General features: G+C 38.3%; 2 protein-coding genes across 2 annotated transcripts; both read left to right on the forward strand.

Annotated features, from left to right (window-relative positions):
• Nucleotides 1-4566: 4566 nt before the first annotated feature.
• LOC122063964 (polyubiquitin-like) lies at nucleotides 4567-8326 on the forward strand. The gene is made up of 2 exons (XM_042627661.1): nucleotides 4567-4697; nucleotides 6820-8326. The coding sequence occupies exons 1-2, from the start codon at nucleotides 4638-4640 to the stop codon at nucleotides 7948-7950; spliced, it is 1191 nt and encodes a 396-aa protein (XP_042483595.1). The 5' UTR covers nucleotides 4567-4637; the 3' UTR covers nucleotides 7951-8326.
• A 1033-nt stretch (nucleotides 8327-9359) lies between these two features.
• On the forward strand, nucleotides 9360-12906 carry LOC122063956 (polyubiquitin-like). Its single transcript, XM_042627643.1, has 2 exons — nucleotides 9360-9499; nucleotides 11412-12906. Exons 1-2 carry the CDS (start codon nucleotides 9443-9445, stop codon nucleotides 12339-12341), a joined length of 987 nt encoding a protein of 328 aa, XP_042483577.1. The 5' UTR covers nucleotides 9360-9442; the 3' UTR covers nucleotides 12342-12906.
• Nucleotides 12907-14410: the final 1504 nt, after the last annotated feature.

Genomic DNA, 14410 nt, shown 5'->3' on the forward strand with positions numbered 1-14410 from the left:
GCTGGAAATGAACTAAAGGACACCCAAACACTGGTTGATTATGCTGTCGAGAAGAACTCAACCCTCCATCTGTTTCTTCAAGCTGCTGTAGTTGGAATGAAATTGTTAGTCAGGCTTCCACCAAACCAGAGAACCATAGTACTTGAAGCAGACACAAGGGATTCTGTCCAAAAGATCAAGGCCATGATTCAGGATAAGGAGGGGATCCCACAGAACTCTTTTACACTAATCTAATCTGTCCAATACAAACTTAGATACTGTACGTGAAGTGAAGGCTATGATCCAAAACAGCATGGGACTTGTACCAACTTTGCTCTTCTATGATGGATTGAAAATGCTAAATTCACATACTCTGGAAGACTAGGATTCGGGACTTGTCAACGCTATTATTTCGTTCTAAGCAGTCTTAGTGAGGATTCTTGCAGTCTCCTGCTGTCCTCTTTGGTACCCTTCTTTTGGTTTCAGCAGATCAGGTTATAGACCCACTCACACCCTACTCCCAACAAAAGCTAGACTATGTTTGTGGGCATTTTGGCCGGCGACATGGATCACCATTGGAGATTGCAGCCTTTTGTTGAAAAAGTATCTTGTCAATAGCTAATGTGTAGTTTGTAAATTTCTAAATTGTATGTAGGAGGAAACCTGTACTGAATGTGTTGGCTCATAGACCTCCCTGACCATATTGCCTTCTGGCTAGGCTTCTCTTGTCTGTCTCGGCCGTGGCTTTTGAGGGAACACTAACCTTTGGTCTATATTGGCCTATGCAATTTACTGTCATGATTTTGCTTGAAAAGGAGTGAATTTGCAATGCAGGGTTGACTACAGTCACGTTTTCTTGAGTGTGGATCAGTTTTATGGACAACAACAGTATTTTCCAATTTGGTTTTGATATGTAATTTTAATTCGATTTTGTACTTTGGTTTTAATGCAGTTATGAAAATGGTTCCACTTTTGAACCATGACTGTGATGGACCAAAGGCCATAATGGGCTCAAGTTATGGGCCTTACGACCATTGCTAACTACAAAATTGTCTTAGTATGTAAATATGTGATGATAAATTGCAAAAAACACTTACCACCTGAAAAAAAAAAAAAAAAAAAAAATCTTGCAAAAAACACTTTTGAATTTTCAAAAATGAATATTGAAAAAATCCCACTTGAGTCTTAACGGTACTACTATACTAGGGTTTTTTCCTTTTTTTGGCTTTAACATAATTAGGTTTGGCTTCGATCTGAACCGATGGTTCTTACACCTGAAACCAAAACCAAACCGAATTGAGGAGCATACTCACATATTCAAACCGGATTTGAACCAAATTAATTCCGTTTGGTTCGGCTTGGTTAATTCGGTTCAATATTGGTTACGGTATTCGGTTTCAGTTCCCAATTGACACCTTTACATTTAACCCTCAATTCTTTTACCCAGGATTTACATCTTGGAAACTGGATCAACCGATACCAATATAATATTGATTTGAATAATACCTTATAGGCCTTGATCATCGGTTCTACCTTTACTTTACAGAAAAAGAAAAACCTAATGATTTTAGAATTCGGATTAGGTTCATGTACGAGATTGTTCTTGTATATCCTTAGTCCGTGAATTTAAAATCTATTAAATGAAGAGAAAGAAAATGGATTGCAAATGCACGGACCAAGAATGCACGAGAACAATCTCGTACGTGAACCAAATCCAGTTTCATGATTTTACCCTTCATCAAATACCTGATCATAATTGATCAGATATCAGTATTAGTATATCATTCTCTGACTGATACGAATACAATCCAACTGATCCGACTAATCCAATACTGATACTTAGAACCTTGCTCCCTTTTCTGTCTTTTACGTTTTTATCTCTTTTTTTTTTTTTTTCCAATACCAATATATGTTATGCTTATCTTTCTCTTCTCTATCAAAGATGAAAGTGATATTTAAAATTTAGAAAAAGATTAGGCATACCACCAGAGAGCAGGTGTCTAACATGTCGTAATCTTACCAAAAAAAAAAGCTGATGGCATACCTATCCTCTCTCAATTTATTTTTAAGCAATAAGGGGAGAGAGAGTAAAATAATCCTCTAAATAGGCTACATTTTAAAGTCAGAGAAAGCAAGTAATGTGTACATAGAAGGACTTATTAATCTTAAAAGATTAAAAAAAAAAAAAAATGAATCAGTAAAGAAAAATGAGGGCATGGGCATGTAAGAAACCCTAAGCCCATTTCTTAGTCACATTTCCCTATGTCCTATCACGAGGGGGCTGTAAAATGACTAATCCAACCCCGATGTTGGATGCCCAATGCGTATCATCCTATTGGCTGAGACGTTGGTTTAAGCCGGACACAACTAGGTAGTGAACCTCAACCCTAACTTTGTACTTCTTACATTCAAATACAATATGATCAATGTGCAATATATTCTATAATATACGTGTTTGTGGTCCATGTTAATAAGATCCGAGTAAGATTACTAGGACATAGCCAGGTACTACTAATCTATATCATAACTAATCATTATGTTCAAAAGGATAAAGCTAGCAGCCGTCATTATAGGGCATAAGTAGCAATTAAAGTTTTATCTAATCTAATCTTAATGCCTAATTAATGGGTTGGTCCACTTAGTCATGAGCTACTCTGTGTGTCTTGTTTGAAGCAACATGAGCTTACCAACCTAAAATCCAGTTTTCTTAGGGGACCAGTGATCGGCAATCAGACCATTGAACCAAAATGCAGACTAGTGAGAAGCACCATCAACCCAATCTAAGCATGAATATAGTCCCGACCATAGTTAGCAAAAATGGGAACGGCTAAAAAAGGGAAATGGATGGTACGAGTTTTAAACAGCAAATTTTTTCAAATGATACGGTCAAATAAACGGTCAAAAAAACATAGAACGGTAAAAATCAGAAAATGAACAGTATGGGTTTTAAACGTGTAGATTTTAAACAAATGGAACTAAAAAAAGGGTAGTATACTCACATAAATTAAGGAATTATTATATGAATATCTGCATCTAGTGCTCAAAACAATTTCAATATCTAACATTAATGTTTATATATCCCATGTCTCAATACACTCTAGAAGTGATATATGTTCAATTAGAGTTAGGAGTCATTACTTTAGAAATATTTTTCAGCAAATACGTCAGTTTATAGCTCAATTTCGGGGTCTGTGAATTGAATTTGAGTTGAAAGTAATATCATGAGAAATATAGTCAATTGTGTTAGCTTCAAGTTGGTGAAAGAATCAAGTCGATGAGAGAGATATATGGTCAATTAAATAAATATTATGTTAAAAAATTATGTCTTAAAAAGATCATAAAAACGGAAAAGTGTTTTAAACGTGTATAGAATGGGAATGCTTGAAGTTTGCTATTTTTTTAAGTATCTTTAAGAAGCATATGGTAAACCGTGTTTTTACTAACAGTGGTCTCGACTTTTTACAATTTATGGCTCCATGCCAACCATGTGAGAATCCTTCACGAGTATAGATCACGAATTTTTATCCCTCCTACTTGAAGATTGGTTCCACAAACAAAATCAGTCCTCTATGATCTTTCACACGGATTTTTTCCACAACTGTGTGAGCAAATTGTTTTCTCGCATTATGTGACTGAAGGGACTATAGAGATTATTTATAGTAAAAATCCACTCCTAATTACTCCCATAATAGGTGGGCTGAGCGTATGGTTGTCAATCCTGAGCCAGCACCGGTAGGCCCGACCCAACCCAACTTGCTTATGGCCTGACCTAAACCGGCCCGTTTAATAAATGTGTTGAGCTTAAGCCGAACCCGTTTATTAAACGGGTGTTTATGGTGCAGAGTAGTAGTCCGTCGGGCTCCATATCGGCCCGACCCACTTAAGTAGCCTGTTAGAACCGACTCACTTAGTCCGATCGACCCGACCCCTTTTAGAAAAATGTTTAAATTGTAAATACCTATTCCACCACTAATACTACAAAATATGAGTAATGCTTAAATTGTAAATACTTTTTCTAAGAATCTTATTTTCTTAAATTCTGAGAAAAATGCTTAAATTGTAAAGCCAATAGTTTAATCTACTTAAAAAATGATTTTATGGTAGGCCCATTTAGAGCCTATTTAGAATTAAATAAGCCCATAGCCCGTTTAAGGTCCATTTAAGACCCGTTTAAGGTAGCCCGATTAAAGCCCGACACCGACTGGCCCGACTACAAATCGTACCATGCCCCCCAAACTCAGGCCCGTTTAAATAAACAGACGTTCACGGTGCAAGGATTTCACACAGCCAGACCTGGCCTGGCCCGACCGATTGACACCCCTAGTTGAGCCTATCCTTTTAAGTGGACCAGGTCACCATGAGCCCAATAGATTACCCATATTAATATGGCCCAAAATCCAACAACTTTTACCCGGTTCAATCTGCCTTGACCTTGGACCGGGTTAGGATCTAATTAAGGTTTGCTGGCTCACCTTCATTTTCGATTGGGAAAGAATAATTTTCCCTCCCTTTTATGAGGAACCTATATATATATATATATATATATATATATATATACCCATAAGCTATAGCCTATAGAAAAGGGTTTGGGTGTCTATGGTTTGGTATGTTATAATTTGAGGTTTCAGTCTAATTTGTTAGGGTTTTCAATCATCTCAATGGCGAGTGCAAGTGGCGATCCAGGGTCGACTTCCTTGAACTCCAACGATGAAGAAGAGGTACTTGCTTCTTTTACCTTCAATTGGGCATCTGTTTGTTTGTGAGAGAGGATCAAACTATTTAAGTTAGTTTATTTTTTATCTCTTTGATGTGTTTGTATGTGGGTAATGTATGATGGATCGATTAAATGTTTTGGGTTTTGGGTTCTGTGATCATTCAGTTGATGTTGTTGTGCACTGCATTCTATAGGGAGTTTTTTAAGCTTTGATCCTGAGATTTGTTTTTGTTTTTCTCTATCACTCATTGAAACATGGGGTAGTGGCTTATTTAACTAGTAGAAATGGTGATCTGGAGTACCTTCTGTTTGTTTAATGGAAGTAATGATTCTTACTAGTCTTAACTCTTTCCTCAAGAATCACTGTTTATGTGTAAGTTATGAACAAGATAACCGTGACTGAACCGTAGGTGGGGGTTGGTCCATTGGTGATTCGTAGTGGGTAAAGCGCCCCAGGAAGCATCTTACCTGGATTTGAATCCCCTTGGCACTACCCTTGTTTCTTCTTCCTTGGGGCTCCCACCCTCTTCGGAGTGGAAATGGCTTATGGGGGACCTTAGGGACTATTCCCACTCCGAAGGATGTGGGGACATTTTTTACATGGGCCAGTATATTGGGATTTTGTGAAGTTAGATAGAGAGACTATGATGGCTGGGAAAAGATTCTACTAGGTTAACAAAACTATCAAATGTTTAGTGTTAAAATGATGATATTGGCTTGTCAAGTAGTTATATCCACTTGAGGATATGGATACATGTGTCCAAAAATGGTTTGGGGAACTCGGTGAAAATGTGTTGTGACTAGGGATAGACACACTAACATTAGGCTATCCATTTGGTTGCAAGGGAAATTAAACGAATGCGAAGTGCAATTTTTAAGACCTTAAAAAGGAATGTTTGTAATAATTAATCAACATATGATTGTTTGGCTTACTTAAACTTCTTACTATATTTAGTAGTGATACCTTTTACATGTAATTTTTATTTTACTTTTCAAATCCAAGGGATTTGGATGCAAAATAAAGTGAAATTTAATAATCAAATATGAAATGATTTGGATTTTGGAGTTAAGTTGGCAAAGACCAACTCCTCATGATAAAGAGGTCAAGAGTTCAACTCTCCTTTGGGCCTACCTATAAAAAATAAATAAATCATGTGAGGATAATGATTTCAAAAGTTTTTTTCTTGGTGTGTCCCCCGTCCCCACCACCCCCCAACCCCCAACCCCCAACCCCCAAAAGAAATTTTTTTTTTTGTCAAGGCCAACGTGTCAAGGACTTGTCTGACTGCAAGGTGCACATTTGTGTACATCCTATACTGATATCTGATATGAAAGGTGAAGGGTGCCCTATGTAGTGCAGTTCTTTCTTTGCTTTTTGTTCAGGATTTGAGTTGAAAAGTTCATTTTGTCTATTTGGGTGTTGGTGAGGACTCTTCTTGGTAGCTCTTGTATTTTTACTTCGGTTTTTTTTTGTCCTGCGTTCTTGTATTTCTAGTTTTTATTTCTGTAATTTGCCTGTTTGGGGTTTGGGGTTTGGGGCTTCTATGTTCAGAGGTAATTAAAACCTTTTTCTTAGATTCTTAAAAAAAAAAAAAAAGCACTAGGCAACCATGTTGGGTGCAACATCAATCTCCCTCTTTTGTTCTTGGCTAAAGAGTAAAGATATTTTGAATTAAATTTATTTTTTCTTCTTATGTACCCAAGACCAAAAAATTCAGCTTTATCCCAGTTTAATGGGATCAGCTGTGTAGATCCCATGACCATGAGCTTATTCTGGTGCCTAGAGTGCTGATTGATCTGTTGCTTGGCATCAGAATTATTTCATTTCATGTGATGGATATATGCTTCTACTCTATCATAACATCTTCAGGGCTGTCAAATGACTATGTTGTGCGTCATGCACTTGAAGCTAAAATTTACAGTTTAAATATCATGTAGATTTGGTGTAGACTGTTGAGATATTGACACTTCTTTTTGTTTTTTGTTTTTTTTTGGGGAGGTGGGGTGTTGGGGGAAGAGGAGGGGAGGTGGGCAGTTAAGCCCATTTCAAAATGAGCGTTAAATCCTCTGCTGAAACTAATTGTAAAGGTCGCTACCTCTCTTTTCTGATTTCACTGTTGTTGCAGATGAATATATTCTTGAAAGTCATGAAAACAGTGGCCTTCAAGGTGAAGAGGTCGGAGAGAATTAAAGATGTTAAAGCTAAGTTCCAGGACAAGGTAGGCATTCCGGGTAATGTTCAAGGTCTCTTCTTTGCTGGAAATGAACTAAAGGACACCCAAACATTGGTAGATTATGCTATCCAGAAGAACTCAACCCTCCATCTGTTTCTTCAAGCTGCCGTCGTTGGAATGAAATTGTTTGTCAGGCTTCCACCAAACCAGAGAACCATAGCACTTGAAGCAGACACAAGGGATTCTGTCCAAAAGATCAAGGCCATGATTCAGGATGAGGAGGGGATCTCACAGAACTCTTTTACACTAATCTATTCTGGAAGAAAACTTGAAGATAGCTGGACTCTGGCTGCTAACAACATCCAGAATGAAGCAACTGTGCAAGTGGTTTTCAATCCAAGAGATGTGATGATATTACATGTAGAAATACCATGTGCACAGACCATGAGGCTTGAAGTGAAGATGTTGTACACCATCCATGATGTCAAATCGATAATCGAGTGCATGAGTGGCATCCCTATTTACCAACAGAAGCTTATTTATGCTGGACAACAGCTTGTGGATCGCCAGACTTTGGCTCATTATAACATCACTGAAGACTCTGTAATAGAGATGTTACCTCCCTCATTTCAGATATTTGTCAAGACATGGAGTGGAAAGACCATAACACTTGATGTTGAGAGTTCTAATACTGTTGGGGATGTTACAGCAAAGATTAATCAAAAGCTTAGGTTTTCAAGCGCGCAGCAGCGCCTTCAATTTGCTGGAAGAATGCTTGAGGACGGTGCAAGCCTGGGTAGCTACATGATCCAGAAGGATTCCACTCTAAATCTCGTTTTGTCACCTGCACTAAAAATAACCATTTATGTCAAGGCATCAAACTCGAGGCTCGGGAGCCCCATGCCATTTCTGGTAGATCGCTTAAATACTGTGCGTGAAGTGAAGGCTATGATCCGAGTCAGCATGGGAGTTGTACCAACTAAGCTCTTCCATGAAGGATTGAAACTAAGAGATTCATTTAATCTGGCAGACTGTGGGATTCATAACTTCTCAATACTAGAATTTCATTCTGTGAAGTCTTAGTGAGGATTCCTGCGGTCTCCTGCTGTCCTCTTTGGTTCCCATCTTTTGTTTCATCAGCAGATGCCGGTAATAGACCCACTCACTCCCTAGTCCCAACAAAAGCTAGAATATGTTTGTGGGCATTTTGGCTAGCAACATGGATCATCATTGGAGGTTGCAGCTTTCTGTTGAAAAGTATTTTGTCAATAGCTATTATGTGTACTTGTAAATAGGAGGAAACCTGTACTGAATGTGGTGGCTCATAGGATCTCCCTGACCATGTCACCTTCTGGTTAAGCTTCTCTTGTCTGTCTCAGCTGTGGTTTTATGGGAAAACACTGACCTTTGGACTACATTAGACTTTTTTCGTTTATGGCAATGCTGCTTGTTTCTTGGATGGATTTGAGCATGTTATTTACAGAGTTTGATGATGCATGGAAGTTACTGTTAGCAAGGTTTAATGGTGATAATGTTGCAAATTTGCTATGTGGGCTTTGGTGCAAGGTAGTGGCCAACGATCGATTGACTGAGACGGCCTGGATATTGTGATCGTTTATTGCCTAAATAGCCTGTTTAAGCCTATTTTGCTGACCATTTATTCAATTAGCCTGTATAAATCCCAATTATAGTCCGTATAAATCCTAATTATAGCCTGATTAATCCAATTTTTTTGAGCCCGATTATGGACTAAAACCAACCAATGTGGCCCAATTACCCAAAATAGTGGAAAAACCGGTCGACATCCCTACTTGCAACTTCATAGATCCATGCTAACCCGAGTTGATAATTTTATGTGGGGGCGTAAGAACCCTCTCTGTTTGCGTTCTCACGTCTAGATACATTGGGCGGGCTATAGGGGGTAGGGTTCAAATCCTTTACGATGAATGATATTCAATTATTGAAATCAAGATCAAGAAACAGTTTCAGTTAAAATGGTTTTCAAATTTTTTTTTAATTCATTTTATCTTTAAAGTTTTTATTAAAATGAATGTAAATTTAACATTGAATCGAACTGTTTAATGTTATATATTTTTTTTAATAGTTCTCTAATGTAAGCTTAAAAATTTATCGTCGATTTAAACTGTTCAGTTCAAACCAAAAAACCATTTATCAAACACTTTAATGGTTTCGATATACATAGTTTCATTTTGACTTTTGTAATGGTTAGACACCCTTGATTATACCAAAGGAAGCTATGATTTGTGAATGAGTGTTTCCTACCAGCGTAGCATATGCTCTTAGATGAAGAGGGAGTTGTAGGGATTAAAGGTTAGGTATCAGAATCTGCCTTGGCTGATACTATTACGATCCGATTAATCTGATATCAATACCGATATCGATACCGATACCGATACTTAAAACCCTGGGTAGTTGCTTCTTAGTTAAGCAATTATCTTTTTCCCTCCCTGCGAACCTGCTTTATGAGGAACCCATCCATACATAAGTGTGGGTTGAGTGTCCATCAGGTTTGTTTGGGTTTCAGTCGAAATTGTTTGGGTTTTTAACCGTTTCAATGGCGACCACAAATGGCGATCCAGGGTCGACTTCGTTGAACTCTAATGAAGAAGAGGTACTTGCTTCTTTTACCTTCAACTGCTCGTCTGTTTGTTTGTGTGTTTGATGTTGTTGTGCACTGCATTCTTTAGGTAGTCCTGTAATTTTGGGCCAGTGATGTGTATTTCTCTTTCTCTCTCTATCACTCACTGAAACATGTGTTTGCACTCACTAGTCACAGGACAATGAGAGTTTCTGTGCATGACTGGCTTTCCCGAGTCTATGCTTATAGCAATTAGACTTCCCTCTGAATAGTAGTTTTATTTTGCTTTCTTTTCATCCTTGGTTCTTGTATTTATGAAACATGGGTCTTGGGGAAGTGTAAGGAAAGCATGTGTAAATTCTGTCACAAGCAATTCATAATTTTCTCAGTAGTTCATTTCTGAGGATTCAGATTGTTGGTACCAAAAACCGACCATCGGCTGGAGAGATAAAGAGAGGGTGGGGGACTCTCCGATGTCAAAGTCAGTTTTATGGACAACAACAGTATTTTGTATAGAGGGAACTGAAAGAGCAGTGGGGAGAAAGGGATTGGATCCCTTCTACCTGGAGTGCCTCTTTCCTATTTATAAGTTGAGTGTGTTGATGCCCTAATTCCAATAGGGGTGAAATGTATTGCTTACCCATGTAGACAATTGCCTTGAGTCCGTGGAGAGTTCCTTACTTTATAGTTGGTTTTTTGAGTGCCACGAGTCCGATGCCAATTGGTGAGGTGATTTAAGGTATATCAAAATTTGGTGCATTGTGAGAGAGTAGTTTCAATCCAAAGAGGAGGAGCTTTTATTTTTTGATTTAGTAGATTCAATGATTTTTATAAGTCTGAATTTTTGAAAAATGAGAGATCCATTGTTATCTTTGAGGTTCTTTTGTATCTTGATTGCAAAGGCCATGGTGGAGCGAATTCATCATGGCAAGAGGATAATAGACAAATACTGACAGGATAACCCAAAAGGCAAGTTGCAGATGTAACCAAAACCAGCCTTGAAATTGCAGGGGAATTTTGAAATTCCAACTTTAAATTGCAAAAGGATCTTATAGAGCAATCTGGGTTTAGTCAGGATAATGAAATATGACACAGTTACAGCTGAAGATGCTGTGTGGCTGATGATCTCCTTAAGGTAACTTAATTGAACTCATATTTCCACTATTCATGTCTTGACAAAAATCAAATTATTCCATTATCTCATTGGGGCATATATAATGTGATTCACGTACACTTAGATGCTGATAAGTTAGAACTTAACATGTTCTGGTGTATGAGCAGCTGTTTGTCTTATCTAGAGGTTTCCCAATGGTTTGCTGAAGACACTGGCTATAATTCTCACTGGAGTTCTTTAACAAGTGCATTGAAGAACTAGAAGCATTTAAAGGAGTCTAAGATGTATTAGTGCTACATTTTTTTTTCAGTTACTCTTCAAGATTGCCATTTGTGGCTGAGAAACCACAGTGCTGGTTGGGATGGATAAGGATCCATCCACATTAATTTGGTTCCCTAGGTTTAGTCTTCGGCAATAAGTTTGACACAGGCATATGCTGCTTTATTTCTTTGGTCTTGTTTTCTTCTCCCTCTTTTGTGCTTGGATAAAGAGTAGATATATTGTGCAATAAATATATGTTTTTCCTTTGATGTTTAGAACCCAAGGCCTTAAAACTTCTTCTGGTGCCTAGATTGCTCATGCATTATCTGTTTGGAAGCAGAATAATTCCATCCATTGTTGTGTAACATGCAATGGAAGTTACAGTTTGCAGTTTCAATGTCATGTATATTTGGTGTTCAGATTTTTTTTTTTTTTGGGGGTGGGGGTGTCGGTGGGGTTGGTGTGGGGGTGGGAAACTCATTTCAAAATGTTACACACAACCTTAAATCCTCTGCTGAAAATAATTTTCAAGGTTCCTTCCTTTCTTTTCTGATTTCATTGTTGTTACAGATGAATATATTCTTGAAGGTCATGAAAACAGTGGCCTTAAAGGTGAATAGGTCAGAGAGAATTAAAGATATTAAAGCTAAGTTTCAGGAAAAGGAAGGCATTTCAGGAAAGATTCATGGTCTCTTCTTTAATGGGAATGAACTCAAGGACAGTCAAACACTGGTTGATTATGCTGTCCAGAGGGACTCAACCCTCCATCTGTTTCTTCAAAGTTCAGTTGGAATGAATTTATTTGTCAGGCTACCACCAAACCAGAGAACCATAGTACTTGGAGCAGACAAACGGGATTTGGTCCAAAACATCAAGGCTATGATTCAGGAACAGGAGGGGATTCCACAGAACTGCTTCACACTAATCTATTCTGGAAGAAAACTTGAAGATGGCTGGACATTGGCTGCTAACAATGTTCAGAATGAAGCAACCTTGCAATTGGTTTTTAATCCTAGAGATACGATTACAATATCTGTGAAAACACCATCTGCAAAGACCCTGAGGCTTGAAGTGAAGATGTTGTACACCATCCATGATGTCAAATTGATAGTCGAGTGCATGAGTGGCATCCCTATTTACCAACAGAAGCTTATTTATGCTGGACAGCACCTTGTAGATGGCCAGACTTTGGCTCATTATAACATCACTGAAGAGTCTGTAATAGAGATGTTACCTTCCTCATTTCAGATATTTGTCAAGACATGGAGTGGAAAGACCATAACACTTGAAGTTGAGAGTTCTAATACTGTCGGGGATGTAATGGCAAAGATTAATCAAAAGCTTGGAGTTTCAAATGCTCTGCAGCGCCTTGAATTTGCTGGAAGACGGCTTGAGGAGGGTGCAAGCCTGAGTAGCTATGTGATCCAGAAGGATTCCACTCTAAATCTTGTTTTATCACCTGCAGGAACAGTAACAGGAACCCTGTTGCATTGTTGGTAGATCTCTTAAATACTGTACGTGAAGTGAAGGCTATGATCCAAAACAGCATGGGACTTGTACCAACTGAGCTCTTCTATTAATGGGATTGAAAATGAGAGATTCACATACTCTGGCAGATTACTGTATTCAGGACTCGTCATTCGTCAACGCTATTATTTCTTTCTAAGCAGTCTTAGTGAGGAATGAGGTTTCCTTCAGTCTCCTGTTGTCCTCTTTGGTTTCCATTTTTTGGTTTCAGCAGATGCAGGTTGTAGACCCACTCACTCCCTACTCCCAACAAAAGCTAGACTATGTTTGTGGGCATTTTGGTCAGCGACATGTATCACCATCGGAGCTTGCAGCCTTTTGTTGAAAAGGTATTTTGTCAATAGCTAATGTGTAGTTTGTAAATTTCTGAAGTGTATGTAGGAGGAAACCTGTACTGAATGTGGTGGTTCGTAGACCTCCTTGACCATATTGCCTTCTGGCTAAGCTTCTCTTGTCTGTCTCGGCCGTGGCTTTAGAGAAAACACTGACCTGTGGTCTATACTGGCCAATGCAATTTACTGTCATGATTTCGCTTGAATAGGAGTGAATTTGCAATGCAGGGTTAACTGCGTCAAAATTGTCTGTGGTGTTCACTGCACATCACTGTTTGCTGCAGACAAATTGGACTCAGGGTTGACTACAGTAACGTTTTCTTTTCACCCTAATGTGTAATTTGATTGCATTATCATAGACTAGGAAGATTGATGGTTTTGCATTATCCATCGGCATTTATAGAGTTTCAGTCGAGCACCAATCGATTATTAAACATGTTGGGCTCCTTCCTCATGGTGCAAGGTAGTTTCCTGACTGTTGTGACTTGAACCAATCAATAATCAGGAAGTTCTGGTGCAAGGTCGTTGTCAGACAGTTGCCCGGGATCGACTAATAAATGATTTTTTATAGTTCAATTAGCTTGTTTAAGCCTATTTAACTTGATTATAGGCCATTTAAGGATTTTTAATTCCAATTATAGCCTAATAACCCAATTACTTTGAGCTCGATTATGGACTGAAAATTAATTGATAAAATAAAAACATATCAATATTCTGGCCTTCCTACGAGGCCCGATTACCTAAAAGATGGAAACAGTGCAAGGGTTTAAATTAATGGGACCGATTAGGCCTGGCCAGTTGACTGCCAACACCCCTACCTGCAACTTCATAGATCCATGCCAACCCAAGTTGATATTTTTATGTGCTTAACAATCCAACTCTGACCTGGTTCAATCTGCCTTAACTATGGATCAAGTATAGGAGCTACCAAGGTTTGCTGGCTCTTGTGTATCCATCTCATTTGTTTAACGTAAACATATAAATATATATATATATATATTATTAAAGTAGATGTAAATTTAACATTGAATGACTTGAACTTATTAAAACTGAGTTTTCTTAAGGCCATGGTGGCCCATCACGATCACGTAGAATAGGGGCCGGGGAGTGATGGGGTCACATCTAGACCGTCCCATCATTCAACCACAGGTGAGAAAATTTTGACCAACTTATTATATATACATTAACCGATTTAATGGTTTATTGTAGGTTTAAACAGTTTAATTTGATTTTAACCGTTTAATTAAGTGGTCTCAAGTTTGAAGCTGAAACTGAAGTATTTACTATATGGTTTCACAATTTCCACCGAATTAGCTTGGTTCTATTTCATAATAGTTTCGTTTTGGTTTTGTCACCCATAATTAATTGATGGGAGAAAAAAGTCTGTCTTGCGTTCCTTACACCTAAACACAGCTGGGTGCAAAAAAGACCTATGTGCGTGGTCCAGTTGTGTTTGGGGCATACAGGGCTGTGGACAGTTTGCTCGCGGATAGAAAACACTTGCCTAATTAATCATACCAAAGAAAGCTGTGATTTGTGAGGATGTGTCCTACGGGCATTGTGTACGCTCCAGGACAAAGAGGTACTTGCTTCTTCAATTGTCTCAATAGCGAGCGAATGCAGAAGTGGTGATCCAGGGTATTTAAAAAAAAAGAAGATTTGGACACCTTCCTAACTTGCACTCTGGATCATATGTAATAGAAAAAATAT

This window comes from Macadamia integrifolia, unplaced genomic scaffold, assembly GCF_013358625.1.
Source record: "Macadamia integrifolia cultivar HAES 741 unplaced genomic scaffold, SCU_Mint_v3 scaffold1497, whole genome shotgun sequence".
Lineage (NCBI taxonomy): Eukaryota > Viridiplantae > Streptophyta > Magnoliopsida > Proteales > Proteaceae > Macadamia > Macadamia integrifolia.